This window comes from Sorex araneus, chromosome 2 (assembly GCF_027595985.1).
Source record: "Sorex araneus isolate mSorAra2 chromosome 2, mSorAra2.pri, whole genome shotgun sequence".
Lineage (NCBI taxonomy): Eukaryota > Metazoa > Chordata > Mammalia > Eulipotyphla > Soricidae > Sorex > Sorex araneus.
Window position 1 is genome coordinate 131,630,888 of NC_073303.1, and position 27,892 is coordinate 131,658,779.

The window sequence follows — 27,892 nt, forward strand, 5'->3', positions numbered from 1 at the left end:
TGTACTCTCTTTTCAGCCCCGGAAAGTTATCTTTATTATGCTGCTACTTCTTTAGCTCTGTATTTTTCACACTGATCAGCCACAGTGTAAAAATAAACATATTTTTTTAAAGTGATTCATTCAGAAGATTAAATTGTACCGTTAATTTGCTTGGAAATAAGTTTTATCATTATTTTTTTCTTGAGTCATACCCAGCGATGCTTACGGGTTACTCCTGGTTTTGCACTCAGGAATTACTCCTGGCAGTACTCAGAGAACCGTATGGGATGCCGGGGATTGAGCCTGGGTTAGCTGCAAGCAAAACAAACACCTTACCTGCATTACTACTGCTCCAGCCCCTATTTTATTTTTTTTATTCTTATTATTTTTTAAATTTATTCTCTTATTGAATCACCATGTGGAAAGTTACAAAGCTTTCAGGTTTAAGTCCCAGTTATACAATGCTCGAACACCCATCCCTTCATCAGTGCACATATTCCACCACCAAGAATCACAGCATACCTCCCCCCCACCCCTTCCCACCTCCCCAGCCTCCTACCCCGCCTGTGTAACTGATAAATTTCACTTTTCTTTCACTTTACTTTGATTACATTCAATACTTCAACAACAAAAAGAAACCCTCACTATTATTATTTGGAGTTTCTCCCCCCTAAAGTCAGACCTGCTGAAAAGGAAGCATTTGAAAATTTGTTTTCCATTGCTGAGAATGAAGAGATATGAGGTCAAGCGGCCGCACTAGCAGCCGCACAGTTTTGGATTTCTGTAGTTCAGTATTTTAGTAACTAAGTTCAGAGAAATATCTGCCAGAAATTGCATCATTGCAAGCTTGAACCTTTCAGCTATTTATATTCTACATATGAGTGCAATCTATCTATGTCTGTCTCTCTCCCTCTGACTCATTTCACTCAACGTGACACTCTCCTTGCTGATCCATCCACATGCAAATTTCATGACTTCATGTTTTCTGACAGCTACATAGTATTCCATTGTGTAGATGCACCAGAGCTTCTTCAACCAGTCATCTGTCCTTGAGCATCCTGGTCCCCTCCAGATTGTGTCCAGCCCCGATTTTAAATTTCAAAAAAAATTTTACTTTTTAATTATGACCCCTTGTTTTACAGAGTTATTCATAGTTGAGTTTTAGTTATACTGTGTTCCAAAACCAGACCTACTATTTGGATCAACTTCCCTTCACCAGTTTCCCCAGGTTCCCTCCTGCCTATCTTCACCCCCAGCCTGCCTCTTTGCAGATACACTTTAAAGATTATTGTATTTTAGACCTCGTGTTTTCAGTGTTTTTGAATCTGCTTTGGATATATAGCTACCCCATTCTCCCGCATCACTGGCATAACCCAGGTCCCTAACCCCTATTCTCATTACTTCCTTTCTCCTTTTCTTGCTCCCCCATTCAATTTATTTCCTTCTCTATCCTTCCCATACTGTGGAGTCAAGGGTGATCTAGGCATCCTCCCATCCTCCCTTTGCTACTTATCCTTGTCCATTTACCTCATATACCACACTTAAGTGACGTCATTCTGTTTGTCCTTCTTCTGGATTACTTCACTTATCATATCTTCCAGTTTCTTCCAAGTTATAGAAAGTTGCTTGATTTCATTGTTCCTTGCTGCTCTGCTGTATAGTATTCTATTGTGCATATATACCACATCTTCATAATTTGTTATTGGACACCTAGATTGATTCGATTTCTTAGTTATTATAGTAAGTGCTACAATAAGTAATGGTGTACGTATGTTCTTTGGATGAATGTTTTTGTGTCTTCGGGGTGTATACCCAGAAAAGGAATTGCTGCATCATATAGCAGCTCAATTCTTACTTTACTGAGAAATATCCATAGGGATTGAATCAGACAACATTTCCACCAGCAGTGGATGAGAGTTCCATTTTCACCACATTTCTGCCAAGACAGATTGTTCCCACTATTTTTCATATGTGTCTTTCACACTGGTGTAAAATGACAGATACCTCATTATCGTCTTATTTATATTATCCTAATAAGTGATGATGAGCATTTTTTTCATGTCTACCTAATAAGTGCCTGTTTATTTCCTCTCCCCACTATTTGGTATGATTTTAGAATTTTTTACTATTATTGATCTTTGTGAGTAGTTTATATATTTTGGATATCAGTTCTTTTATCTGATGTGTTGTGTGTGAATATTTTCTCCCATTGTTAGCTGTTTTTCAATTTTAGCTGTGTTCCTTTTGCCATGCAGAAACCCTTAAATATGATGTAGCCCCATTTGTTTATATTTTTTAACTTCTGTTGCCATTGCCAGTGTCATCATATTGAAGACCCCCTATGAGTTCCAAATCTTGGAGCATTCTGCCTTATATTTTCCTCAGTATACTTTTATTTGGGAGTGGGGGGCATACCTAATGATGCTTAGGGATGACTCCTGGCTCTGCACTCAGAATTATTCCTAGAGGTGCCCAGGTAACTGTATGGGGTGCTGGGGTTTGAACTGAGTTGGCTGCATGCAAGTCAAAACACCCTACCCCCTGTCTTATTGCTCCAGCCCCTATTTTCCTTCATGTATTTTATAGATTCCGTTCTGATCTCAAGGTGTTTGATCCACTAGGAATTGGTTTTCGTGTAAAGTATGTGATGTGGATCCAGCCTTAATTTTTTAGATGTTGTTATTCAGTTTTCCCAGCGACACTTGTTCAGGCTGTCTTTTCTGCATTCTATGTTGTCATCTCCTTTGTTGAGAATTAGCTTTCCATAGATATGGAGTTTTGTCCTTGGTATTTGATTCTGACCCATTGGTCAGAGAGCTATTGTTATTCCAATACCATATTTTTAAATTTTTTTTTTATAGTTTTATATTACACTGAGGTAATGAGATAACTCCTACTTCTTATTTTCAGCATGGATTTAGCTTCTAATTCATACAAATTTTATTGCGGACTCTTCTAAGTCCTTGACGAGAATTTGAATGGGAATTGTGTTAAATATATGTTTAATAGTTTAATTAATTTAAATATAATTATTTTAATTTAATCTACTTAAATTTAATAATTTAGGTAGATAATCATTTTGATTATATTGATTCTTCAAATTCATGAGCAGGGGATATTTTTCCATTTCCTAAGGTCTTCTACCTCTTTGTTAAGTGGTTTAAAGTTTTCATGGTATTGATCTTTCACATCTTTTAATTCTTAGCTAATTATTAGATAGTTGATGTTTTTGAACACTAATTTAAGTGGGATTGACTCTTTGATCACTTTCCTGTGTAATTTTTCACATTAAGAATGTGACCAATTTTGTGTATTGACTTTCTTGCTGACCATTTCACTGCATTCATTTATTAAGGTCTTCTATGTATATTATTCGAGTCATAGTAAAAATTCCACTTCTTTTCCATTTTGGATCTCTCTAATTTCTTTTTCTTGCCTGAATGTTGTAGCTAGGACTTCTAGTATTGTGTTGAATGAAAGTAAACACTGTGGACATCCTTACCTTGTACCTGATCTAGAGAGAATGCTTTCAGTTTTTCACCGGTAAGAATGATACTGGCTATAAATATCTGTTGTTATCTTGAGGCCGCTGTTATCTAGAGGTAGGTCTTTCTACTACTTCTTTGTTGAGGGTTTTTTAATAAATGGGTGTTAGATATTATTAAAAAAAAGTTTCTGTGCATTGAAAGATATGATCATATGATTTTTATCTTTCTTTTTAGCAGTTTGATGTATTGTTAATTGGTTTGCTTATGTTGAGCCATTCTTGACTTCCTGGAATAAATCCCACTTGATTGTGGTGTATGATATTTTTTGATATGTTGTTGGATTTAGTTTGCTAAGACTTTTTTTTTTTTCTTTTTGGGTCACACCCAGCAGTGCACAGGGGTTACTCCTGGCTTTGCACTCAGGAATTACTCCTTGTTGGTGCTCAGGGGACCATATGGGATGCTGGGAATCGAACCTGAGTTGGCCTTGTGCAAGGCAAACACCCTACCTGCTGTGCTCCAGCCCCAGGCTAAGACTTTCTTGAGGATTCCTGCATTGATGCTCATCAGGAAAATGGTCTGAAATTTTCTGAAAGTGTCTTTGTCTGCTTTGAGTATTATTTGTATGTTAGCTTCATAGAAGGTGTTAAGAAGAATTCCTGTTTCTTCAATGTTTTGGAAGAATTTAAGGAGTAAAGGCAGAAAGTCTTCTCTCAGGGTTTGGTAGAACTCACCAGTGAACCTATCTAGACCGGACTTTTGTTCTTGGGTAGATTAATTGATGTTCTATGACCTTAGTTGTGATTGATCTGTTCAGGCTTTTTACTTCTTTCACATTCAGTTTTGGTAGATTACATGAATCTAAGTATTTGTTTCTCCTAAGTTCTCCAACTTAAGAGCATTAATTTTTTTTAGTATTCTCTTATTATATTTTTAATTTCTTAGAGATGTGTTATAATTTCTCCCTTTTTGTCTCTAATCTGGTTTATTTGGATATTTTTCCTTTTTTTTTTTTCCCTCATGAGTCTGGATAAAGGTTTGTCGATCTGTTTATTCTCAAAAGAACCAGCTCCTGATTTCGTTGATTCTTTGTATTGTTTTCTTGATTTCTATAGTACTGACTTTTGCTCTGGTTTTCATTATTTACCACTACTTTTTGGGTTTATTTGTTTTTCCTTCTTTTTTGGTTAATTTGTTATTCTTTAGATTTGTTAAGTGTGCGTTTAAGTTGTTGGTTTGGGCTTTTTTTTTCTTTTTGTGTCATACCCAGTGATGCTCAGAGGTTACTCCTGGCTCTGCATTTAGGAATTACTCCTGGCGGTGCTCGGGAGACCATGTGGGATGCTGGGAATTGAACCCGGGTCGGCCGCATCCAAGGCAAATGCCCTCCCTGCTGTACTATTGCTCCAGCCCTCTGTCTTTCTTAATGTAGGCCTGCATTGCTATGAATTTCCCCTGGAGTACAGCTTCTGCTATATCCCATAGATTCTGATAGCTTGTATCTTCATTCTCATTAGTTTCAAAAAATCATTTTATTCCTTGATTTCCACTTTGATCTAGTTTTTTGGCAGTGTTTTGTTCTGCTTCCAGTCATTGGAAGTTTTCCCCATCTTCTTTATGTGGTTAATTTCTACTTTTCATGGCATTGTGGTTTGAGAGGGTACTTTTTTTTTTAATAATAAATTTATTTATTTTTAATTAATGAATCACCATGAGGGTACAGTTACGGATTTTTACACATCTGTGCTTATGCTTCCCCCATACAAAGTTCGGGAACCCATCCCTTCACCAGTGCCCATACTCCACCACCAGTAAACCCAGCATCCCTCCCATCCTCCCCAATCCCATCTCCCCCCACCCCACCCTGTCACTGTGGCAGGGCATTCCCTTCTGTTCTCTCCCTCTAATTAGCTGTTGTGGTTTGCAATAAAGGTGTTGAGTGGCCACTGTGCTCAGTCTCTAGCCCTCATTCAGCCCGCAACTCCCTTCTCCCACATGGCCTTCGACTACATTATAGTTGGTGATCCCTTCTCTGAGTTGCCCTTTCCCCAGAATGTGAGGCCAGCCTCCTAGCCATGGAGTCAACCTACTGGTAGTTGTTTCTACAATTCTTGGGTGTTAGTCTCCCACTCTGTTATTCTATATGTCATAGATGAGTGCAATCTTTCTATGTCTGTCTCTCTCTTTCTGACTCATTTCACTTAGCATGAAACTTTTCATGCCGATCCACTTAAATAAAAAATTTGTGACCTCCTTTTTTCTAACAGCTGCATAGTATTCCATTGTATAGATGTACCAAAGTTTCCTCAACCAGTCATCCGTTCTAGGACATTCGGGTTTTTTCCAGATTCTGGCTATTGTAAACAGTGCTGCGATGAACATACATGTGCAGATGCCATTTCGATTATACTTTTTTGCCTCTCTGGGATATATTCCCAGCAGTGGTATTGCTGGGTCAAATGGGAGCTCAATATCTAATTTTTTGAGAGTCGTCCATATTGTTTTCCAGAAGGGCTGAACCAGTCGGCATTCCCACCAGCAGTGTAGAAGGGTCCCTTTCTCCCCACATCCTCTCCAGCAGCGGTTGCTTTTGTTCTTTTGGATGTGCACTAGTCTCTGTGGTGTGAGGTGGTATCTTGTGGTTGTTTTGATCTGCATCTCTCTAATGATTAGTGATGTAGAGCACTTTTTCATGTGCCTTTTGGCCATTCGTATTTCTTCTTTGGTAAAGTTTCTGTTCATTTCTTCGCCCCATTTTTTGATGGGATTGGATGTTTTCTTCTTGTAGAGTTCAACCAGTGCTTTATATACCATTGATATCAACCCCTTATCTGATGGGTATTGTGTAAATATCCTTTCCCATTCTGTGGATAGTCTTTGTATTCTGGTCACTGTATCTTTTGCGGTGCAGAAGCTTTTTAGTTTAATGTAGTCCCATTTGTTGATCTCTGTTTTTACTAGATTGCTTAGTTCTGTGTCATCTTTGAAGATACCTTTATCTTCAATATCGTGGAGGGTTTTGCCGACCTTGTCTTCAATGTACCTTATGGTTTGTGGTCTAATGTTGAGGTCTTTAATCCATTTTGATCTGACTTTTGTGCATGGTGTCAGGTCAAGGTCTACGCCTAATTTTTTGCATGTGGTTGTCCAGTTGTGCCAGCACCATTTGTTAAAGAGGCTTTCCTTGCTCCACTTCACATCTCTTGCTCCCTTATCAAAGATTAGATGATCATACATTTGGGGTTGTGTGTAAGGGTATTCCACCCTGTTCCATTGGTCTACGGCTCTGCCTTTGTTCCAGTACCATGCTGTTTTAATTGTTACTGCTTTGTAGTAAAGATTGAGGTTGGGGAGGGTGATGCCTCCCATCGTCTTTTTCCCAAGAATTGTCTTAGCTATCCTTGGACGTTTGTTGTTCCATATGAATTTTAAGATTGCTTGATCCATTTCTTTGAAGAATGTCATGGGTATACCTATAGGGATCGCGTTGAATCTGTATAATGCTTTGGGGAGTATTGCCATTTTGACAACATTGATTCTCCCTATCCACGAGCAGGGTATATGTTTCCATTTCCTCATGTCCTCTTTGATTTCATGGAGTAGCGTTTTGTAGTTTGAGAGGGTACTTTTTGTATGATTTCTGTTTTTCTGTATTTGTGTTTGTTAGGCCTTAGTATGTGATCATCCTGGAGAATGTACCATGTGCACCAGAGACCAATGTATGTTTACCTTTTCGGGGCTAGAGAACCCTTTTATATGTTCCATAATTCCAGTTCTTAGGCTCTTGTCTTTTTAATTGATATTTTGGCTGGTTAATCAGTCTAGTGGGAAAAGTGGGTTGTTAAAGTCTCCCATACTGTTGTTTTCCATCTTTAGGTCAGTGAGCAAAAGCTTTATGAACTTTGTTGAACTTTTTCATTTGGTGCATAAATGTTGATCATAGTATTTCTTGATCTGTTTCTTTTTTTTTTTTCTTTTTGTGTCATACCCAGTGATGCTCAGGGGTTACTCCTGGCTCTGCACTTAGGAATTACTCCTGGCGGTGTAATCACTGTCTCTAATTGCTTACTTTATGTTCAGTGCTATTTGGTCTGCTCTAAGTATAACTGCCCCAGCTTTTTATGGTCTGCCATTGGCTATTGTGATTGTGTTTCATATTTTTATACTGAGTCTTTAGATTGTGTTTATTATTTTCAGTCTGAGTCTGTATTTATTTTTTGTGCTCAGTTGTGTTTCCTATAAGAAGAAAATATGTGGATTTTCTTTTCCTGATCCATCCCAGCTTCTCTTTCTTTTCCAAATAGGAGAATTTAGATCATTGACATTGAGATAATATTATTGATGTATATAAAAAAAGACTGTTGTGTGTGTGTGTGTGTGTGTGTGTGAGAGAGAGAGAGAGAGAGAGAGAGAGAGAGAGAGAGAGAGAAAGGGGGAGAGAGGCGAGAGAGATCAGTTTATTTTTGTATCTCTTTGCTTTTTATATGCAGCCTTTCAGTCATTCTTAAAAGACTTTAGTTGTTGCAAATGTTGCCAGCTCTTGTTTGTCTGGAAAGGTTTTTATCACTCCCTCAAATCTAAATGATGATTTTGCAGGGTAGTGGACTCTAGGCTGAAATTTTTATTTTCATTCAGTACTTTGACTATGTGATTCCACTCTTTTCTTGTATGCTATTGTATGGAAGTCTGTTGTTGTAGGATAACATGGGGTTTGTCCTTTTAGCCTTGCCTTAGGGAACATAGATTATCTTAAAGCAGTGTCTTTTCTGTATGGACACAGGAAGACAATATTGTGCTTGTAACTTGGGAGTTGATTGACTCCAATAATATTTACTCCTGGGCATCTGCTTTATTAACTCAAGTTGCCCTCAGTTCCTAGCACCCCTAAAGCAGGATCCCGACGAGGGACGGAATGGACCCAGGGCAAGCTGTGAGCTACCCTGACATCGAAATGGGCCAGGCCAAAGCGCCACAATACTCAACTATAAGTTGAGAGCATGATCATGGACAATACTGTCATGACCCAAAAGTAATGATGAGATTAAGATCCTGCTGGGGTTAGGAAGATTAACCTGGCCTGAGGACTGTGGTCTGGAGATGTCCTCAGGAAAAACCAAACTTTATATCTCTTACTGTGCTCATACAGAATAACATTGTTAGAAATATTAGAAGTAGATTTACTATAACTATTTAAGTAGATTACTAGCTCACACCCTGATACACCCTTGTTTGGACCCCCACCCTTGAGTGGATCTCCTTAGATGAGATTTCCTTAGATGAGATTTTGTTAATCTCCTCGAGAAATGGTCTTACCCTTCTTTGTTAATTTGTTGATGTTAAACCCACCTTTGTGCTACCGCCCTATGTAATTTGCTATATAAACTGAGACTGGGGGGCACTGGGGGGAGAGAAAGAAGACAGAAGGAGACAGAAGAAGAGCAGAAGAAGATAGAGAAAGAAGACAAGGGGGCCAGAGACAGAAGGGGCAGAAGAAGAAGACAGAGGAAGAAGACACAAGACACAAGACGCAGAGAGACAGATGCAGAGAGACAGACAGAAGAGAGACAGATAGAAGAGAGACAGACAGAAGAGAGCACAGTGGCACACACATAAGCAGAGCACAAGGTGAAAGAAGTGAGAGCGAGCGGGGCAGAAAGGGAAATAGGGGAAGATCCAGAGAGAGATCAAGAACCGGGAGAGAAGCAGAGAGAGAGAACGAAATAAACTGATCGAGCAATCAGTTTGGCCTTCTTCCTTCCTTTGCCTGCCTCATCATCGCCATCAACCTCCCTCGGGGTGGGGAAGCGGCTGGAGACTACCGAACGTGGGCAGCGGGAGAGATAGAGCCCTGCTGGTCCCCCTCTTCTCTTTTGTGTTTTTACACATGTTGTGATTCTTAGTTTTTTCCTTGTATTTGAGATTTTTTTTCTCTCTCTTGCTGCCTTTATCTTTTATTTTGCCATTTTACTATGTTTATTGGTATTGTTTTGTTTGGTACTCGTAGGGCCTCTGAATCTGTGCAAATGTCTCTCCAGAGACACAGTAGTTCTGTTATTTTTCCACCATTTTTTCCCCTTTCATTTTTTTCTTTTCCTATAATTCAGAGATTAGTCTTCTTACTGTTAATCTATCGATAGTCTTATATTCTCTTTTATTCTTTTAATTTTCTTTTGCCATATCATTATTGTTGATTACTTGAATTTTGTTACCCAAGTTGCTAATAACAGTTTTCCACAATGCAGTATTCTGGTGCTGTGGCTTGCTATTATAGTCTTTAACTCCTTCGATTCTATTTGTATAGACTCCTTAATACCTTGGATCAGCTCTTCTTTGAGTGGATAGAATTTCTTTTCTAATTAATTTCACTTAATATAGTTAAGTGACTGCATTATTTCCATTTTCACTGTAAGAGGAAATTTTGCAATGAAAAATTGACAAGACTCAACATTTTTGTTGCACTTTGGGGATTTGCTGGGACTCCTGTCCCCATTTGCCAGTGCAGGTGATTTCTTTGTTTCCCCATTGTCCTTAGACTTTTGTGGTGTTGACAGTTGAGCTTTATTTTTATTTATTTATTTATTTATTTATATTCTCAGGGCAGTTGAGCTTTAGATTTCCAGTTATCTAAATATTAATCTGATTTTGTTATTTAATACTAAGGGGCTACTGCTTATGATCTGTTGTTTTAACAATCTCCATGCTCTTGAGATGGAATTTCAGATGCCAGACAAGTGAACATCCAATTATTCCTGTTTACCTATAGAAATATTATGTTTTTGACGACAGATATCAGAACACACATACCCTTAGAAATAAGTGATGTTGAAGGAGTAAGGTTGTAACTTGTCCACATGGTTTTGCATATCAGAGTGGTCTCTGTGGCACCTTAGAATGACTGATTCGATTTAGATGCAGTGTCCTCAGGTCCGTGGGGCCTCAGGTTCTGGAGCCGAGGGTGGGGCAGCAAGACTTAGTACAGAGACGGGGATAAGGGAGTTGGAGCTGGGTGGGACGGAGTGGGTGGATTTAAAAGCCTCACGATATACTTGAATTAGGTCAGAGGTGGTGTAAGTTCCACAGGTTCATGGGGCGAAGTCTGGGGCTAAGGACTAGAGAGTAAGCAAAAACTGTAAATTGTAAAATGAACTTGAATTTGAGAACATATTTTTTAACTTTTTCTGTCTTTTTTTGTTTTGTTTTTTACTATTTCAGGTGCAAGTGAAAGTGTAGGGAAACACATGCTGGAAGCCTGCAACAATAATTTGGAGATGGCAGTCACTATGTTCTTGGATGGTGGAGGAATTGCTGAAGAGCCCAGTACCAGTTCAGCAAGTGTCTCCACTGTCAGACCACATTCAGAGTATGAATTTATTGTTGTTAGGAGCTACTGATGCCTAAGTAAAAGAAATGCATTTTAATAAGTTCTAATTCTTTTTTTTAAAAAAAGGTGGAAGCTTCTGAAAGAGTGTCAAGTGGGAAATTTTGTATTTATATACTTCAGATTCCCTGAAACACTGTCATTTCTATATTTTGTTTATCATTATTATTATAAATAGAATTAAAAGTAGAATAATAAACAGTTATTTTGTTATGCAAATAGAATAATTTTGTTAGTAAAAGAATTTTCTAGGACTGGATTAACCACAGTTTACAGATAGGAAAGCAAAGCATAGCCTTCTTCCATGCTATATAAGTAGCAGATAAGCAAGTAAAGCCCAGTATAGCTCAGATTTCCTAATTGTTTATTTTTCTTTGTATCACTAAAAGATTTTGAGTTGCCACAAAAAAAAATTCTAAAAAATACTAGTTCTTTGTACCTAAAATAGTTAAATGTGGTTGAAAATTAGAAGTAGCACTACTCTGTAGCACTGTTGTCCCATTGTTCATCGATTTGCTCTAGCGGACACCAGTAACGTCTCTATTGTGAGACTTGTTGTTACTGTTTTTGGCGTATTGAATACGCCACAGGTAGCTTGCCAGGCTCTGCTGTGCGGGTGGGATCCTCTCGGTAGCTTGCCGGGCTTTCCGAGAGGGACGGAGGAATCAAACCTGGGTCAGTCTCATGCAAGGCAAACACCCTACCCACTGTACTGTCCTCCAGTCATCCATTAGAAGTACCATTAAAAAAAAAAAGTAGTACCATAAGCAGATGGGTTGTAATATATAGAGAATAATGATGATTAACAAACAAATTTGATCGTGGACATGGGAACATATCCAGTGATTGAACCTGGGACCTCCCATCATGCAAAGCATAGTCAGCCCTTTGAGCTGTCTTCCCAGCCCAGATTGGATGTTTTTGCCCATTACATGTGATTGGAGAGATTTAAATGAACAAATTTTTTTTTTGTCAGACAAAACTCCAGCCATCTTCAGGGAATATTAGAGATGAACGGTACTCAAAAGTAAACTGTGATTTTTCTTTTAAGTGTTCCATATGAAATACTTTTTAATTGAATCGCCATGAGATGCAGTCATACAATTACAAAGTTGCACATGATTGGTTTCAGTCATATAATGTTCCAACACCCATCCCTCTACCCATGTCTATCCTTCCTGCTCCCCCCTCTCCCGCTCAAGCTTTTGGGCATTATGATTTACAACAGAGGAATTGAGAAGTTATCTTGTATATCCCATTACCTCTTTTCAGCACTCAGTTCTTGTTGAGAGTGATCTTTTCCAACTATCGTTGTTGTAGTGGTCCCTTCTCTATCCTACCTGCCCTACCCCCACACACACTTGTGGTAAGCTTCCGACCCTGCAAGTCTTCCTATTTTCCATGGGTATTAGTGTCACACTAATGATGAGACTAATCCTGAAAATGAGTACAATCATTCTGTGTCTGTCCTCCCTCTCACTCAGCATAATACTCTCCCATGTGCAAGCAAATTTCATGACTATTTTTCCTGGTGGCTGAGTAGTATTGTACTATGTAAATGTACCATAGTTTCTTTATCCAGTCATCTGTTGCAGAAAACCATGATTTTTGAAGCAATTGAAAATTAGGTCCCAAAAGAGGAGAGAGACAGAGAGGGAGAGGGAGAAGAAGAGGGAGAGGGGAGAGGCGAGGAGAGAGAGAGAGAGAGAGAGAGAGAGAGAGAGAGAGAGAGAGAGAGAGAGAGAAGGGGAGGGGAGGGGAGGGGAGGGGAGGGGAGGGGAGGGGAGGGGAGAGAGTCTACCATAGAGGCAGGCTGAGGGTGTGGGGGGGATGATGGGAGGGAAATTGGGTAATGCACACTGGTCGAGAGATGGGTGTTGGATCACTGTACAACTGAAAATCTTCAACAGCTTTGTAAGGGTCTTCTCACAGTGATTCAATTTAAAAAAAAAAAAGGTTCAGGGGCCAGAACAATAGCACAGTGAGTAGGATGCCTATCCGGTTCAATTTTCCGCATCCCATATGGTTTTCTTTATATATATATATATATATATATATATATATATATATATATATAATTTATTGATTTTTAATTAGTGAATCACCATGAGGGTACAGTTACAGATTTATACATTTTTGTTCTCATGTTTCCCCCATACAAAGTTCGAGACCCCATCCCTTCACCAGTGCCCATTCTGTACCACCAGTAAACCCAGCATCCCTCCCACCCTCCCCAGTCCTGTCTCCCCTCACCCCACACTGCCACTATGGCAGGGTATTATTCCCTTTTGTTCTCTCTCTCTGATTAGGTGTTTTCCCATATGGTTTTCTGAGCACTAATAGGAGTAACTCCTGAGTGCAGAACCAGGAGTAACCCCTGAGGAGGTCTGGATGTGTCCCCCCCAAAAAAAATAGATTAGGGGGCTGGAGTGATAGTACAGCGGGTAGGGTGTTTGCCTTGTATGTGGCCAACCCGGGTTCGATTCCCAGCATCCCATATGGTCCCCCGAGCACCACCAGGAGTAATTCCTGAATGCAGAGCCAGAAGTAACTCCTGTGCATTGCCAGGTGTGACACCCCACCCCCCAAAAAAAATAGAATAGGTCCATAAATAAGATTTTAATCTCATAGTTCTTTTTAACTCTTACATCTTATACTGAAAGAGACATCCGTCTAAGTAGAAATATCAGCAGCACACCAGCATACCTGTACTACTAGGCCAACCCTAGCTGTGAGTTCTTCCTTCATTCTCTGGTATCTCTGGTTTTGGCCCCTATAAAATGAAGACTTGGGGCTGGAGCAATGGTACATTAGGTAGGTTATTTGCCTTGCACGCGACCAATCTGGATTCAATTCTCAGCTTCTTATATGGTCTACCATCACTGCCATAAATAATTCCTGAGTGCAGAGCCATGAGTAAACCCTGAGCATCAGCAGGTGTGACCAGAAACACGTAGACTATGCAAAAGACATGAGTTATGTTTTTACTAAATTAGAAATTTAGTAAGCCAAGTAATAATTCTGAGCAAAATTTGCCTCTTTTGGGGGGCTGGAGCTGTAGTACAGCGGGTAGGGCATTTGCCTTACATACGGTCTACCTGGTTCGATCCCCAGCTTTTCATATGGTCCCCTGAGCACCACCAGGAGTAACCCCTGTACATCGCCAAGTGTGACCCAAGAAGAAAAAATAAAGAGAAAGAAAAAAAAAACTTGTCCCTTTTTTGCTGTAGTTGCAAATTCGAGGATAATATTATTACCATATGAAGTGTAAACTTCAGATATCACTGCTTTATTTAGTAAATTTTTCTAATGTTGGTCATATATTTGAAATATAATATTACATTTTCTTTCAACTTAGCTCAGATTTTAATGGAAATCAATATAAAAGCATGTTTTAGGTCTGCCGTCACTTGGTCTAGAGTGCATGTCTTGCACTTGGAAGCTCTAACAACACAGACAACAAAAATCTTTAAAACAAACATGATTTAATGTACAAAATAAATGTTATTTGATCACCTGTTTTTCTTTTATGTGTTTGGGCCATTAGTGCCTGGGGGGTGTTTCTGCAGTATTGGGAGATCAGGTGTGCTAGGAATTAACTTCAGGGGCTCCCTCATTCAAAAATTTGATACTGAGCCCTTTGAGCCATTTTACTGGCCCAGTCAGTATCAGTCACTTGAATAATAGATATTAACAGTTAATTTGGAAGAACATTTCTGTATTCACTAGATAACAAATTTCTTAGTTGTGTTTAAAAATAGTTTGAGAGACTGCAGACTCAGTGGTTTAATACTTGCGTTCATGTGTGAGACTTTGGTTTTTACCCATGCAAAGCACATGTACAAAAAAAAATTTTTTTTAACAAAAAGATAAAGGTCTTTATTTACTGAATTTCATTATAATTTGACATTGTATTGCTGATTAACATTTGATAATGGTTTTGTATTTCTAAACTGATTTTTTTATGTTTACAGTTTTTTTTTTTTGTTTTCAATTTGGTTATGTAGTTAATTGTCTTGAAAAAATTTCAGATAAGTTGCAGATTTTTCTTTAGCAACTACTACTTAGTTTTATCCTTCCCAGTTATTATATAGATTAAAGTGCTTATTTTGAGTAATTACCTGAGATTAAGATTATTCAGTGTATACTATAAGAAGTGATAGCACAGCTGGTAGGGTGTTTTGTCTTGCACGAGGTCGATCTGGGTTAGATTCCTTTGTCCCTCTCAGAGAGCCCGGCAAGCTACCGAGAGTATTCCGTCCGCACGGCAGAGCCTGGCAAGCTACCCATGGTGTATTCGATATGCCAAAAACAGTAACAATAAGTCTCACAATGGAGACATTACTGGTGTCCGCTTGAGCAAATCGATGAACAACAGGACGACAGTGCTACAGTGCTACAGTTCTCTATAAGAAGAGAAGTGGCAGTGATCGATTAAGGCAAAAATTTACTTTGAATTCCTATATTTTACTTTTCTTTCTGGTTTTTGTGCCACACCTGGAGGTTCTCAGGACTGACTTCTGGTTCTGCACTAAGAGGTCACTCCTGGTAGAACTCAGGGAACTTGCTCTATAGAGTGTTGGGGATCAAACTCAAGTGGCCCCACATGCAAGGCAAGTACCCTATCTGCCTTACTGTCTCTCCAGTCCCTTAAACTAGTAGGTTTCTTTTTTTTTTTTCTTCTTCTTTTTTTTTTTTGCCTTTTTGGTCATACACAGGGGTTACTCCTGACTCATGCACTCAGGAATTAGTCCTGGTGGTGCTCGGGGACCATGTGGGATGCTGGGAATCGAACCTGGGTTGGCCGAGTGCAAGGCAAACGCCCTACCTACTGTGCTATCGCTCCAGCCCCCAAACTAGTAGATTTCTTAAGGTAATTAATGGGCTTGTTTCTCTTTGATAAAAGAGGAATAATCGAGTTTTAATAGACACAGGATCTGTTCTTTCAGATTATTGAAATCTGTGTAGTGAGCACTGACTGTTGTAAACTATCCTTCAGTCATGTGGTTTTGTCTGATTAGTTGCTCTTTGATTTTGGGATGTTTTATTTCATAAAGTATGTTTTGTGGCTGCAATTCTCAACTACCCCAAACAGAACATTAAACTCAATTTTTACTACTTGATACACTTGGATTAAAACATTACACCTAACTTAGCATTTATTATAAAGTGGAAGATAATGAGTTTGGAGCTTACTGTTACTTGCTATAGACATTTGTCAACAGAATGTGTTATCTGCATTACGTTTTAAAATCAATTGATACTTAAGGTAAAATATTTTTACAATATATGGGGTGGCAAGAGTGTGTTTTCAGAGTGGGGAAGTAAGTTAGTAAATTAGAGAATGTGCTGTGAGAGAATAAACCTAGGATTTACACTGACCCACATGCCCACCCTTATGTGACATTTTTTCTTGGTTGGGGGATGGGGCAGGGAGTGGGGACAGGTTATACCTGGCAGTGCTCAGGGCTAACTCCTGGATCTGTGCTCAGGGATCACTCCTAGGGTGCTCAGACACTGGCCCCTATGTGAGCATTTTTTACTCAAATATGTAGATTATTAGTAAACTCTTTGGAGATAAACCCTGAAGAGTTCATGATTGATTCAAATGCATTGCCTGAAAGCCCTACTCTGCCTTTATACTCTTATGCCTCTTGTGCCTCTACTCACAGACATTCCAGGAAAGCCAGTGCCAACTTCCTCAAAAATTCAATTTTACTGCCAGTTGCTTTAAATTTACTTTAATATATCTGTGATTTGTGATTTGATGTAGTAGATTTATGATTTGATATAGTAGAAATATAATTCTGCTTTTATTAAGCCTCTATTTTTCCTTTTCTTTGTAAGTATTTGAGCGATCTATACTTTTTTATTCTAGTTCATCTCTTTATGACATCCAGCAGTCATTTATCATGATTTGCTGTGGTTCCTAAAAGTTAATTACGTTTTTTGTTTTTGGGCTCCTTCATTTTAATGTATTCACAGTAATTGATGAGAACAGGTAACAGAAGTTTTCATAATATTATTTTCCCATTCTCTTATTAGAGAAGAAGTTCGTGCCCCAATTCCTCAAAAACAAGAAATATTGGTGGAGCCAGAACCTTTATTTGGTGGTAAGTTCACCTTTTCCCTCTTCAGCTTCATCTAATCTTATTGCGGTCATTGCGGTCTTTAGTTTATTGTTATAGTTAGGATTTTAATCAGCCTATAAAAAATTATTTAGATAAAATAAAAAAGATTAAGTTGTAAGAAAAGGATGAAGAAAATTATAAAAACTTACATCTTTTGATTTATAAAAGCACTTTAGTTGAGAGGTTTTATTTAATCTTTGACAATTTTGAAGTTTACTGGATAGCAAAGTAGGTAGGGCATTTGCCTTGCCCGACGCCAACCCGGGTTTAATTCCTCCATCCCTCTTGGAGAGCCCGGCAAGCTACTGAGAGGATCCTGCCCACACGGCAGAGCCTGGCAAGCTACCCGTGGCATATTTGATATGCCAAAAACAGTAACAACATGTCTCACAATAGAGATGTTACTGGTGCCCGCACAAGCAAATTGATGAAGAATGGGATGACAGTGCTACTTTCAATACTGGCTAGATTCAGAAATAAAGAAGCAAAAACACTAGGAATTCTGAATATGAAAGTATACAATATGTGTTATATACTCAGTTTAGCTAGACTGAACTACTGCTAATATACGAGAAGTAATAATTTGGTTTTTGTTTCTTTTTCTCTTCGGGAGTGCTCAGGGCTACTTTCAGCTCAGTGTCCAGGGGTTTGGTGGTGCTTTAGATTCCATGCCTTGCCATGGGTAATAAAACCCAGGTCTTCTGCATGCAAAGGATGCACTCCAGTCCATTGAACTATCTAACACCATCACTTTTTAAGAAATTTTATTTAAAAAATAGTTTTATTGGGGCTGGAGCGATAGCACAGCAGGTAGGGCGTTTGCCTTACACGCGGCCAACCCGGGTTCAATTCCCAGCATCCCATATGGTACCCCGAGCACCACCTGGAGTGATTCCTGAGTGCAGAGCCAGGAGTCAGCCCTGAGTTTCTTCATCAAAAAAGCCAAAAAAGTTTTATTAAGACACCATGATTTGCAAAGTTGTCCTTAATAGAGTTGTTTAAGACTGACAATATTTCAATCCCACCACCAGTGTCCCCCTCTTTCCACCAACGTTCTCAGGTTCCCTTCTATCTCACAGCCTACTCCCTTGACAACATATAACAAATTTATTTCGTACAAAACTTAAACAAATGGTAAATGAAATTATCGGGGGGGGGGAATCAGTGGTTAATTGTGATGACTGATTGCTAAGTGACTTTAACCAATATAAATAAGACATGATTTATTTATTGAAAATGTATAAAATCCCTTAGCAAGCTAGGCTTACATTTACCTTTCTTAATCTAGTAGAGGACAGTCATATGCACCATTGGTGAGTGCATGCTCAATGGCATACATTGGGAAGTTTGTCCTGTTCTTCAGAGAAGATCTTTTAACACTTCTTGCAAGACTGGTTTCAAGGCTTTGTTTTCTAACCTGTTTCCCGACTATGAAGCTGTGCATTGCTCCTTCAAATCTGGGTGATAATCTGGCTGGAGAGTGTATTCTTGATGAGGTGTTAATTTTTTTTAGTTTTTGTTTTATATCTTTCCACACTCTTCTTTCTCTCAGAATTTTATTTGATATATTTGCTGTGGGCTGGAACGATAGCACAGCAGTAGGGCGTTTGCCTTGCATGCTGCTGACCCAGGTTCGGTTCCTCCGCCCCTTTCAGAGAGCTCGGCAAGCTATCGAGAGTATCTCACCCACACAGCAGAGCCAGGCAAGCTACTCGTGGTGTATTCTGTATGCCAAAAACAGTAACAACAAGTCTCACAATGGAGACATTACTGGTGCCCGCTCAAGCAAAATGATGAGCAATGGGATGACAGTGATACAGTGATATTTGCTGTACATTTTAAAGGCTTTCCTTTGTATATGTTTCTATTTTTATATCTTGCTGCTTTTAGTATTCGGTCTCTTTGCATTTTGTCATCATGAGTACAGAGTATCTTGGAGTTTTCCTGGTTGAGTTTATTTTTGCTAGGACCCTTTGGGCTTCTTTGGATCTCGTTGCCTAATGCTCAACTCTAGGAAAATCTTATCAGTGACTTCTTTATTGTTTCTTCATCACATTTGCCTTCCTCTTCTTCAGGGACTTTGATGGTTGTTATACTGTTACTCTTGAATTTATCCCAGAGGTCTCTTATAGCTGTTCCTTTTTATTTTTCCAGCTTGGTACTTTTTTTTTATTGAGTCACTGTGAGATAGTTAAAAGCTTGCATGTTTGAGTTATTCACACAATGATCAAACACCCATCCTTCCACCAGTGGATATTCCCCACCACCAATATCCCCGGTATAACCCCCCTTTCCCACCCTCCCACTGCCTTCATGGCAGACAATATTCCCCATACTCTCTCTAATTTTGGACATTATGGTTTGCAATAACCAAACCTACTGAGAGGTTATCATATTGGTCCATTATGTACTTTTAGCACACATCTCCCATCCTGACCGATTCCTCCAACTATCATTTTCTTAGTGATCCCTTCTCTGTTCCAGCTGCCTTCTCCCCTCCGCCCATGAGGTAGGCTTCCATTTGTGGAGCAATCTTCCTGGCCCTTGTATTTACTGTCCATGGGTGTCAGTCTCATGTTGGCTGTTCATTTCTTTTCAGACTATTTTCTACCCTCTGTTTTCCTAATGGTTTCTTCCTTCTTATCTTAGAGCTTCTTGATCTTATGATCAACTTGTTATTCTGCTAGTTTGAACTTCTCTATCACCTGCCATTTTCTTCATTTTTATCATTTCTGGTTATAGTAGTTTATTTCATTTCAGACTTTCTTATGCTTTGTTGACTACCTGTGCTATCATTTCTTTGAACTCATTTAACACCTCATCATGGTGTCACTAAAGACATTGAGAATTTGCAGGTTTTGTTTATGTCTTCAGTGATACTGTTTTCAGTCTTCAAACTGTTCTCTGTGTTTTCCCCATTGGTTTTCTAGTGTTCTTGCTGTGCTGGTGGTGAGTCTTCGGAGTTAGACACTACCCCACCACCCCATTCCCATCCCCAAGAAGATGCTGAGGGATTAAGCTGGGGTTACTCAATACTCTTCCCATCTTCACCAAATGACAGGGAGAATAACTGAGTGGTGGGTAATTTGTAAAGATTAGCAGCTGTAGTGTGGCCTGTGATATGGTACAGGTCGGGTGAGGAGGCTGCTGGAGGCCTAATCTGCTTCTCCAGATTAGGCCCAGTGATGTCAGCTTAAGAAGTAAACCTCACCTGGAATGGCAGAGCAGCAAGCAGAAGGTCAGGAGCTGTGGGACTATTGATGAGGTTTTTTAAAAAAATTGTTATGAATGACGGTTTTAAAGCTGAAAAGTAATAATCTTGGGAACTTTATCTTTTCTTTATTGCAAGGAAAAGGGAGGTGTTAGGCATGGAAGACTAGAAAATAGATTTGTGTTACTTTTTTTTTTTTTTTTGCTTTCTGGGTCACACCCGGCGATGCACAGGGGTTACTCCTGGCTCTGCACTCAGGAATTATCCCTGGCGGTGCTCAGGGGACCATATGGGACGCTGGGATTAGAACCCGGGTCGGCCGCATGCAAGGCAAATGCCCTACCCGCTGTGCTATCGCTCCAGCCCCAGATTTGTGTTACTTTACTGTTGAACAGAGGCAACAAAGTTTCCATAAAATATCCATGTGACCTCTTATAACTCATTGATAAATATTAAGGAGGGTAAATATAACTTTATACTCTTTCATTATTAGACTTTATATAAACTTAAAGAAGATCATTGAAGAATTATATTTTTATTAGCTAGAAAGGGCTCTAAAAATACTTCAGTGGTCAGGCAGTAGTAAACTGCTTGTAAACTGTGCAGGACTGAATTTTGATCCCCAGCACCACGTAGCCTCCTGACTACATCTGGTTTGCGTTGGTGGTCCCCAGTACTACAGGGCCCTTGTAGCACCTCATTCTCAGACTCTAGTATTGAACCATTAAATTTGTTGGTGAGTGTCACTGGGATCTCTGAGCACCAATTAGGACTTCCCCTTTTGAAACAAAACACTTCAGTATTGAGTTTCAAAGCTTGGACCCTCATACTTTTTCAGGTTGTAATGCTTTTTTTAATTATATATAGTATAATGCTTAGCTGATTAGTGTGTAATCTCATCAACGGCCAACATCCTGAGACTTAAAAGCAAGCTCCCAGAAGAGAGCAATGGAGAGAGTCTCTTGCCCGCACGCCTGGCTATCTTCCCCGGGGCCCCTCGGAGGGGATGGCCTCCAGCTTCCCTCCCTGCCCCGAGCAGAGCTCCCGGCGGCCAAAGACCACTGGAACCTAGCCACACGCTCAAGGTCCCTCTCCACACGTTAAGACAAGCCTCACGCATGAAGGTGCCGGCAGAGGAACCCAGGTGTGTGTAATCCCATCAACGGCCAACATCCAGAGACTTAAAAGCAAACTCCCAGAAGTGATATCTTATAACCTACTTGTCCCTCTGGGAGAAACTGGCAAGCTACTGAGAGTTTCCTGCCCACATGGGACAGCCTTGCAAGCTTCCCATGGAGTATTCATATGCTAAAGCCAGTAACAAGCTGGATTTCATTCCCCTGCCCCTGAAAGAGCCTCCAATGTGGCATCATTGGGAAGGCCAAGTGGAGAGAGGCTTCTAAAATCTCAGGGATAGGACGAATGGAGAGGTTACTGAGTCCGCTCGAGAAATCGATGATCAACGGGATTTTGTGATTCGTGATTCATGAATGCTTAGCTGATACTTGCTTTCCTCACTGCTGAGTTTTGAATTGAGGTTTAGAAGCAATCATAGGTCAAACTGCCGTATGACAGTGGTACCAAACTGTAGTATAACGTGATGAATTTACTTACAGCTACAAACTTTCACAATAATTTTGCCAAAGTAATAAAAATTTCACTAAATCTTAGCCCTTTAATACACATTTTCAAATTGTTTAGTGAAAATAGAATGTATGTAAACAGTACTTGCACAGTTGAGTTTAGAGCTTTCTTTGTGGAACATTACTTTAACTATCATTGTCAAACTAGCTTAGGCATTTGGTAAACATTTTCTTTAAAATAAAGTGTAATACTGCTTCAAGATAAATATTAGACATTATTTGTTTGTTTGTTTTAGCCATACTTGGCTGTGCTTAGGGTCTAATCCTAGCTCTGTACTTGGGGGTTGCTCCTGTTGGTACAGGTGCAACCTGGGGACTGAACATAGGTCCCGTGCATGCAGATAGTGGCCTTAACCCATTAAGCTTTTTTTTTTAAAAAATTTATTTTATTGAAACACCACGTGGAAAGTTACAAAGTTCTCAGGCTTATGTCTCAGTTATACAATGCTCAAACACCCGTCCTTTCACCAGTGCCCATATTCCACCACCAAAAAAAAAAAAAAAACACCCCAGTATGCATCCCACTCCCCCCAAACCCCCCCCCCCCGCATAACTGATAAATTTCACTTCCTTTTTTCTTTACCTTGATTACATTCCATATTTCAACAAAAAACTCACTATTGTTGTTGGAGTTTCAACACAGAACTCACTATTCTTGTTGAAATTTATCCCCCAAGAATATGGCCCTATTGACAGGGAAATATTTGATAATTAGTTTTCCACTGGTGAGAATGAAGAGATAAAAAGTTGTGCGGCCGTAGCAGCAGCGTGGTTTACGATTTCTGTATTTTAGTAATTAAGTCCAGGGAGATTTAAGTTGGAAATTGAATCATTTCCCTTCCTGGAGCAGCATGGAGCAAAAGCTTAGTTCACAGTCTGGATACATGGTTGCAAGCACTCGCTGGAACCCCAAGTCATATAGCTGGCTCTGGATCCTGCTTGTTCAGCAGCCAAGCGGCTGTGCAAAGGCATGGCCACCTAGGTCGAATCTCGGCGGAGCTCGAGCCAGCTCCGGCCCCGGCCCAAGACTGCCCAGGCAGTTTCAAGTTTCAAGTTCAAAGCACATGTTTGTTTTTTCCCCCTCGCTACCAAGTTCATACCTGCTCAAAAGTTCCATAAAATGGCGGACACCACACCTCCTCCTCCCGGAGGGAAGAAAAACCAAGGAAGAAAGGTGTTTCCTTAGCCACCGCATGGGGCAAAAGCTTAGTTCACAGTCTGGATACATGGTTGCAAGCACTTGCTGGAACCCCAAGCCATATAGCTGGCCATTGAGCTCTCTTCAGCCCACTGACATTCTGTATCAGTAATTTTTTAAAAACGCTTTCAGGAAAAAGTTAAAATTTTAGAGTGTTTATATTCATAATTACAAGTGTGATGATTACTAGTATATAACTACCTGGTATATAAAGGCTTTCTTGAGGAGATCAGAGGTATTGTTGATGGAAAGGGATTCTTAAAAATAAAGTGGAATGGTCAATATTTGTGTTTACAAAACTTACTGAACAGAAATTTTACCATGACAAATGCAAGATAATACAGAATCATGTGTAAGCTTATTCATATTGTATGATGAATTGTGTGTGTGGGAAATATGTAGAGATATTGTTGTCTACTAAATTGCTCAAAATTCAGCTACTATAACAAGTTTTTCTATCACTAAGTTCCTATGGGTCAGGAATCCAGGCGTGATAGTTAGAGTCTCTCCAAAAGTATAAGCAAGATGTCATTCAAGACTACACTCTTGGGGCTGGAGAGATAGCACAGCGGGTAGGGCATTTGCTTTGCACATGGCCAACCCAGGTTCAATTCCCAGCATCCCATATGGCCCCCTGAGCAGTGTCAGGAGTAATTCCTAAATGCAGAGCCAGTAGTAACCCTTTAGCATCACTGGGTGTGACCCAAAAAGCAAAAAAATAAGGACTACAGTCTTTTTCGTTTGTTTGTTTTTTGGGGCCACACCCAGTGTTGCTTAGGCCTTACTCCTGGCTCTGTGCTCAGGGATCAATTCTGAAGGACCCAGGGGACCATATGAGCACCAGGGATAGAACCCAGATTGGCCACATGCAAGTCAAGCAGTTTACCTGCTGTACTATATCTCCAGCCCCCAAGACATCTTGGAGTACATTTTAGAGACTGCCTACCACTTAGACTAATGAGTTCTAATGGAGCAAAAACTGATAAAGGCTCATTGAAGGTATGGTCTGAAATCTAAAAAAATAAAAGGCAGAGTAGTAGTACAGCAGGTATGGTGCTTACTTTGCACTCAGCCAACAACCGGGTTTGATACCCAGCATCCCCGAAAGTCCATCGAAGACTACCAGAAGTAATTGCTGAATGCGCAGACAGGGGTTAAGACCCAAGAATGGCCTGGTGTATCCCTCCCCACTCCCCCCAACCCCAACGAAGGTATTTTTAGGTTATATTATGCCTGAAACACATACTTTTAAAAAAGTTTTTATTTAAATTTTTTTTATAATTTATATATTTTTTAATTGGTGAGTCACAGTGAGGGTACAGTTACAGATTCACACATTTTTGTGCTTGTTTTTCCCTCATGCAATGTTTGAGAGCCCATCCCTCCACCAGTGTCCATTCTCCACCAGTTATGAACCCAGTATCCCTCCCACCCCCCATCCCTTCCCCCCCACCCCGCTCTGCCTCTGTGGCAGAGCATTCCAATTTGTTCTCTCTCTCTCCTTTTGGGAGTTGTGGTTTGCAATAGGGGTATTGAGTGGCCATCGTGTTCAATCTATAGTCTACTTTCAGCATGCATCTCCCTCCCGGCTTGGGATTTCCAATCACATTTTACTTGGTGCTCCCTTCTCTTTCTGGGATGACTTTCCCCCAGCGTGTGAGGCTAGCTTCCAAGCCATGGAGCCAACCTCCTGGTATTATATAATACTATTCTTGGGTATTAGTCTCCTACTCTGCCATTTTATATTCCACAGATGAGTGCAACTTTCTATGTCTGTCCCTCTCTTTCTGGTTCATTTCACTTAGCATGATACTTTCCATGTTGATCCACTTATATGCAAAGTTCATGCCTTCATCTTTTCTAACAGCTGCATAGTATTCCATTGTATAGATGTACCAAAGTTTCTTTAACCAGTCATCTGTTCTTGGGCGCTCGGGTTTTTTCCAGATTCTGGCTATTGTAAACAGTGCCACGATGAACATATAAGTGAAGATGTCATTTCGACTATACTTTTTTGTTTCTCTGGAATATATTCCCAGAAGTGGTATTGCTGGATCAAATGGAAGCTCAGTTTCTAATTTTTTGAGTAGTGTCCATATTGTTTTCCAAAGGGGCTAGACCAGTCGGCATTCCCACCAGCAGTGTAGAAGGGTCTCTTTCTCTCCACATCCTCTCCAACAGCGGTTGCTTTTGTTCTTTTGGATGTGTGCAATTCTCTGTGGTGTGAGGTGGTATTTCATGGTTGTTTTGATCTGCATCTCCCTGATGATTAGTGATGCAGAGCATTATTTCATGTACTTTTTAGCCATTCGTATCTCTTTCTTGGAAAAGTTTCTGTTCATTTCTTTGGCCCATTTTCTGATGGGGTTGGATGTTTTCTTGTAGAGTTCAACTAGTGCTTTGTATACCCTTGATATCAGTCCTTTATCGGATGGGTATTGGGTAAATTTTCCTTTCCCACTCTGTAGATTGCCTTTGTATTCTGATCCCCATGTCTTTTGTGGTGCAGAAACTTCTTAGTTTAATGTAGTCCCATTTGTTTATCTCCGTTTTTACTTGATTGCTTAGTTTCGTGTCATCTTTGAAGATACCTTTAGCTTCAATATCGTGAAGGGTTTTGCTGACCTTGTCTTGGATGTACCAGTCATCAGATTGTGGTCTGATGTTAAGGTCTTTAATCCATTTTGATCTGATTTTTGTGCATGGTGTCAGGTCGAGGTCTAAGCCCATTCTTTTTTGCATGTGGTTTTCCAGTTATGCCAGCACCATTTGTTGAAGAGGCTTTCCTTGCTCCACTTCACATTTCTTGTCCCCTTATCAAAGATTAGATGATCATACATTTGGGGTTGTGTGTTGGGATATTCCTCTCTGTTCCATTGGTCTGCGGCTCTGCCTTTGTTCCAATACCATGCTGTTTTAATTGTTACCGCTTTGTAGTAAAGTTTAAGGTTGGGGAGGGTGATGCCTCCCATCATCTTTTTCCCCAGAATTGTTTTAGCTATCCGTGGGCATAAAAATATGTTTTTTGAATCACTGAAATACACAGTTATAAAGTTGTTCGTGATTGGGTTTCAGTCATACAATGTTCCAACACCCATTTCTTTATCAGTGAATATTTCCTGCCACCAATGTCCCCAGTTTCTCTCCTGCAGCCCCTCCCCAGCCTACCTCTATGCAGACACTTTTCTGTTCTGCGCCCCGCCCCCCCAACACACACACAGAGATACACCTTTTTCCCTTTTGGCACTGTGGTCTGCAGTGCTATTACTGAAAGGGTACCATGCATATCATTTTACCTCCTTTCAGCACTCAGTTCCTGTCCAGAGTGATTATTTCCAACTGTCATTGTCTTAGTGGTCCCTCTTTGTTCTAACTGCACTCCCTGCCAAACTCACTTCGTGGCAAGCTTCCTACCATGGCTCAGTCCTCCCTTCACTTGTTTCTGTTGTTTTTGGGTATTATTTTCATATATGTTTTTTATATCCCTCAAATGTGTGCGATCATTCTATGTCTATCCCTCGCCTGCTGCCTCATTTCACTTAAGTGTGGTCCTCTCCATCTCTATCCATTTATAAGTAAATTTTATGACTTCGTTTTTACAAATGGCTGCATTCCATTGTGTAAATATACCATAGTGTCTTTATCCACTCATCTGTTCATAGGAACTTAGGTTGTTTCCAGATTCTGACAATTAAGAATAGTGCTACAATAAATAAAGGAGTGCAGATGACTTTTCTACATTGTGCTTTTAGGCCCCTGGGGTATATTCCTAGGAGTGGAATTGCTGAGTTGTACAGAAGCTCGGTTTCTAGTTTTTGGAGGAATGTCCATATTGTTTTCCAGTTGGCATTAGTACCAGCAATGAGTGAGAGTCCCTTTCTCCCCACTTCTGTGCCAGCAATTTTTTATTGAATCACTGTGATATAGACCTTTACAAAGCTCATGATTGGGTTTTCGTCATACAGTGTTCTGACACCCATCCTACCACCAGTGTACATCTCCCAGCACCAGTGGCTCTAGGCTCCCTTCCAACACCCACCACCTCCTGCCACCTCCTACTACCCCCCCACAGGCGCTTCTCTCTCTCTCTCTCTCTCTCTCTCTCTCTCTCTCTCTCTCTCTCTCTCTCTCTCTCTCTCTCCCCCCCCCCTATTTGTCTCCCCCTCCGCCGCCCCCCCTCCGCTGCCAGGGGCCCCCCCCACCATCTCTCTCTCTCTCTCTCTCTCTCTCTCTCTCTCTCTCTCTCTCTCTCTCTCTCTCTCTCTCTCATTCTTGTGCTTTTTGGTGTGTACCAGTCTCTGTGGCATGAGATATATTGTTATATTGTTATAGTGCCTTATATATCTTGGATATTAACCTCTTACCAGTTGCGTGTTGGGTAAATTCCATGTGCTATGTTTTGTATCTTGGTCATCATTTTGTTTGAAGTGCAGAAGCTTAGTTGAACGTAGTCTTGTTTATCTTTGCTTCCACTTGCTTGGTCAGGGTTTTTCATCCTTGAAGATTCCTTTGGCTTCAATGTCATGGAGGGTTCTGCCTACATTTTCCTCTGTGTATGTTATGGATTCAGGTCTGATATCAAATTCTTTAATCCATTTTGACTTGACTTTTGTGTCTGGCATAAAAAAAGAGGTCTGAGTTTATTTTTTTTTACATGTAACTGACCAATTTTCCCAGCACCACTTATTGAAGAGACTTTCCTTCCCCCACTTCATGTTTTTTGGTCCTTTATTGAAGATTAACTGATCATATACCTGAGGACCTGTCTTTTAATCTTTTTAGTCATGCTGGTTTAATTACTGCTGCTTTTTAGTACAATTTAAAGTTTGCGAAAGTTATGCCTCCCATCTACTTTTTCTTAAAG

At 40.0% G+C, this 27,892-nt stretch overlaps 1 protein-coding gene across 2 annotated transcripts in view; it reads left to right on the forward strand.

The window, feature by feature from the left end:
* Window positions 1–27,892, forward strand: part of UBXN7 (UBX domain protein 7) — an 85,819-nt gene that overhangs the window by 28,892 nt on the left and 29,035 nt on the right. For both annotated transcript variants that reach the window (XM_055129282.1, XM_004618667.2), the window contains 2 exons: window positions 10,680–10,827; window positions 16,891–16,958. In XM_055129282.1, the coding sequence (XP_054985257.1) occupies window positions 10,680–10,827; window positions 16,891–16,958 (216 nt within the window). The remainder of the gene's footprint in view (window positions 1–10,679; window positions 10,828–16,890; window positions 16,959–27,892) is intronic.